General features: G+C 39.9%; 1 protein-coding gene across 1 annotated transcript; it reads right to left on the reverse strand.

Moving 5' to 3' along the window:
• On the reverse strand, positions 881–1,591 carry LOC109235921 (uncharacterized mitochondrial protein AtMg00810-like). The gene has a single exon (XM_019402165.1). The coding sequence runs from the start codon at positions 1,589–1,591 to the stop codon at positions 881–883; it is 711 nt and encodes a 236-aa protein (XP_019257710.1).

The following is a 2,756-nucleotide window of genomic DNA, read 5'->3' on the forward strand; positions in this document are numbered from 1 at the left end:
CCCAAACTCTCCACTAAAATCACTGAGCCAAAAACTGCATTTACAAAAATCTTTTGTAAACCTAGGATTAACTCTACTCCCGTTGTGGCACACAGTCTCAACTGTTGTGACAACTTCAAGTTAACTCTAACTTGAAAACTCTAAGTACCTAATACAATTGCTTCTATAAAAGCTGAAAGGTACAATGTAAAATCACCTACTACAATTGAACTAGAATAAAAGATAGACTCTTGGAACAGGTTCTTCTATCTGGTTCAAGTAGCTTCAGGATTGCACGCTTGAATCATACATAAATTGCTTGCAAAATTGCCTTGCTATTTTGCTCTCAATTCACTTTTAACTTCTACTTATGTTCCTTACCTGTAAAAGAGAACAACAATAATATTTAAAGAGTTAGCAATTAGAGATTGACTAGGATACAGATGGTACTCTTTCATGGTGGAAAAGTTCTAATTGATCTCATACTCTAACTCTATCCTTTTCCTAAACTGTGTTCTCTTTGTGTAAGGAGTCTTTCTCCTTATCCAATATGCAATCTTTTCGATCATGATCAGGAGATATTATAAGTTGGGTTTATCTCTTTCACGTGCATCTCACATGTTTGGGTTTGATCACAGTTGTGCTTCACAAGATGGACCTGATCCATGTCTGAGTTCCTTTGTCAGTCTTCAAAACTTCACCTTTACTTGGCCAACAAAAATATCTACGCCTATTTATACATGTGTACAGTTGTGTAAAGCTGTACCAATTACACTAAAATTACTTGTACAAAAATAAATACAAATGTGCATATTCTCAATACCCCCCCCCCCCCAAGTTGTAAGGGAGGAACCATAGCCAACTTGCTATGTAAATTGCAATATTTGATCCCTGTAAGAGGCTAGGTGAATATGTCTGCCAGCTCATGTGTAGAAATGTGATGTAATGATATGAGTCCCTCGTGTAGTTGATTCCTCACAAAATGGCAGTCTACTTCTATGTGTTTTGTACGTTCATAAAACATAAGATTCTTAGCTATGTGGAGAGTTGCTTGGCTATCACAGAAAACTGGGACAGGTAAGGTTAAGGGAACTGTCAAATCTTCAAGCAGCCTAAGTAACCATACTAATTCTCCCACAACTTGTCTGGCTGATCTGTATTCTGCTTCTGCCAAGGATAATGAAATAGTGTGTTGCTTCTTAGATTTCCAGCTAATAAGGCTATCACCCAGCAACACAACATATCCACTGACCGATTTCCTCGACTCAGGGCAGGCTGCCCAATCTGAGTCATAGAAGGCTCGAACCCCATAATCATTTCTATTGGATAGAACGATCCCTAAGCTTGGATCACCTTTAAGGTACCTTAGTACATGGTATGCAGCTTTCAGGTGTGGCTCCCTTGGACTCTGCATGTATTGACTCAAATGTTGCACACTATAAGATATGTCAAGCCTTGTATTGGTTAGAAAATTCAGCTTTCCTACTAGTTTCCTATAGTGAGAAGGATCTGGCAGTAAAGACCCCCCATCTGCACTCAGCTTAGTAGAAGGGTCAAGTGGAGAAGCTAAGGTAGAATACTTGGTGCAATCAAACACCTCCAATAGATCCATTATGAATTTCCTCCGGGATATCAGTACCCCATCATCTTTGTACAGAATTTCTAACCCCAGGAAATAATGCAACCTTCCTCCTTTATTTTGAAGGTCTCATGTAAGAAAGCCTTCAGTGCTTCTATTTCTTGTAAGTCAGTCCCTGTTATTAGGACATCATCTACATAAACAGCCACAAACAGCACTGAAGTCCCATGCTTCTTGTAGAACAGTGAATAGCCGAGTAGGGAGTGTGTATCCTCTGGAACAAAGTGTTGTAGTCAACTTCTCATAGCATTGTCTTCTTGCTTGTTTCAGTCCATATAAGGACTTATTCAACTTGCACACTAGGTCTGGTCTTTCCACAACAAGGCTTAGAGGTACTTCCATATACACTTCCTCATGGAGGTCCCCATGGAGGAATGCATTGTCGGCATCTAGTTGAAATATCTCCCATCCTTTCTTCACTGTTGTCCCAATTAATGCTCTAACAGTAGTCATCTTCACTACTAGTGAAAAAGTTTCTGTATAGTCTACCCCTGCCTGCTGAGTGTTTCCATTTACTACCAGTCTTGCTTTAAATCTTTCTATGCTCCAACTGCATTCACCTTATATACCCATTTACATCATATTGTTTTTCCCAGCCGGAAGTGGCACTAAGCTCCAAGTATGGTTGGCATAAAGTGCTTCAAATTCCTGATTCACAGTTGTCTGCCATGCAGGATCAGCAGTTGCCTCTTCATATGAACTGGGCTCAGACCCATGTGAAATGTTTTTGACCAATTGCCGACTGTCAGAACTAAATGCATTGAGTGAAACATATTGGGCATTGGGTATAGATACATTAAAAGAAAGTGAGTTAGTACTTTGGTTGCTGCTGGAAGGAGAATTAAGGTGGCTTGTCTATAACTTGGGGAGTGAGTAGTTATAATCTTTCAAATAGGTAGGGACCTTGAGTGTTCTGGAGGGTCTCCCTGATGTTTCATTAGGTTGTTGGATCACTAAATTGGGATAGTTGTTTGTAGATGTTTCATTCTGATTGTTGTCAAGGAAGAGTATTCTTCAAAGTTTGGAATTGTATGAGAGTTGGGTTCACTTAGCCCTGGTGATGAGGAGTCAGGCGACATAGCTGGAAGATGTGGACCAGGTGAACTAGGAAGAGATACTGACTCATGAGAAGGGAACA

Source organism: Nicotiana attenuata, chromosome 12, assembly GCF_001879085.1.
Source record: "Nicotiana attenuata strain UT chromosome 12, NIATTr2, whole genome shotgun sequence".
Classification (NCBI taxonomy): domain Eukaryota; kingdom Viridiplantae; phylum Streptophyta; class Magnoliopsida; order Solanales; family Solanaceae; genus Nicotiana; species Nicotiana attenuata.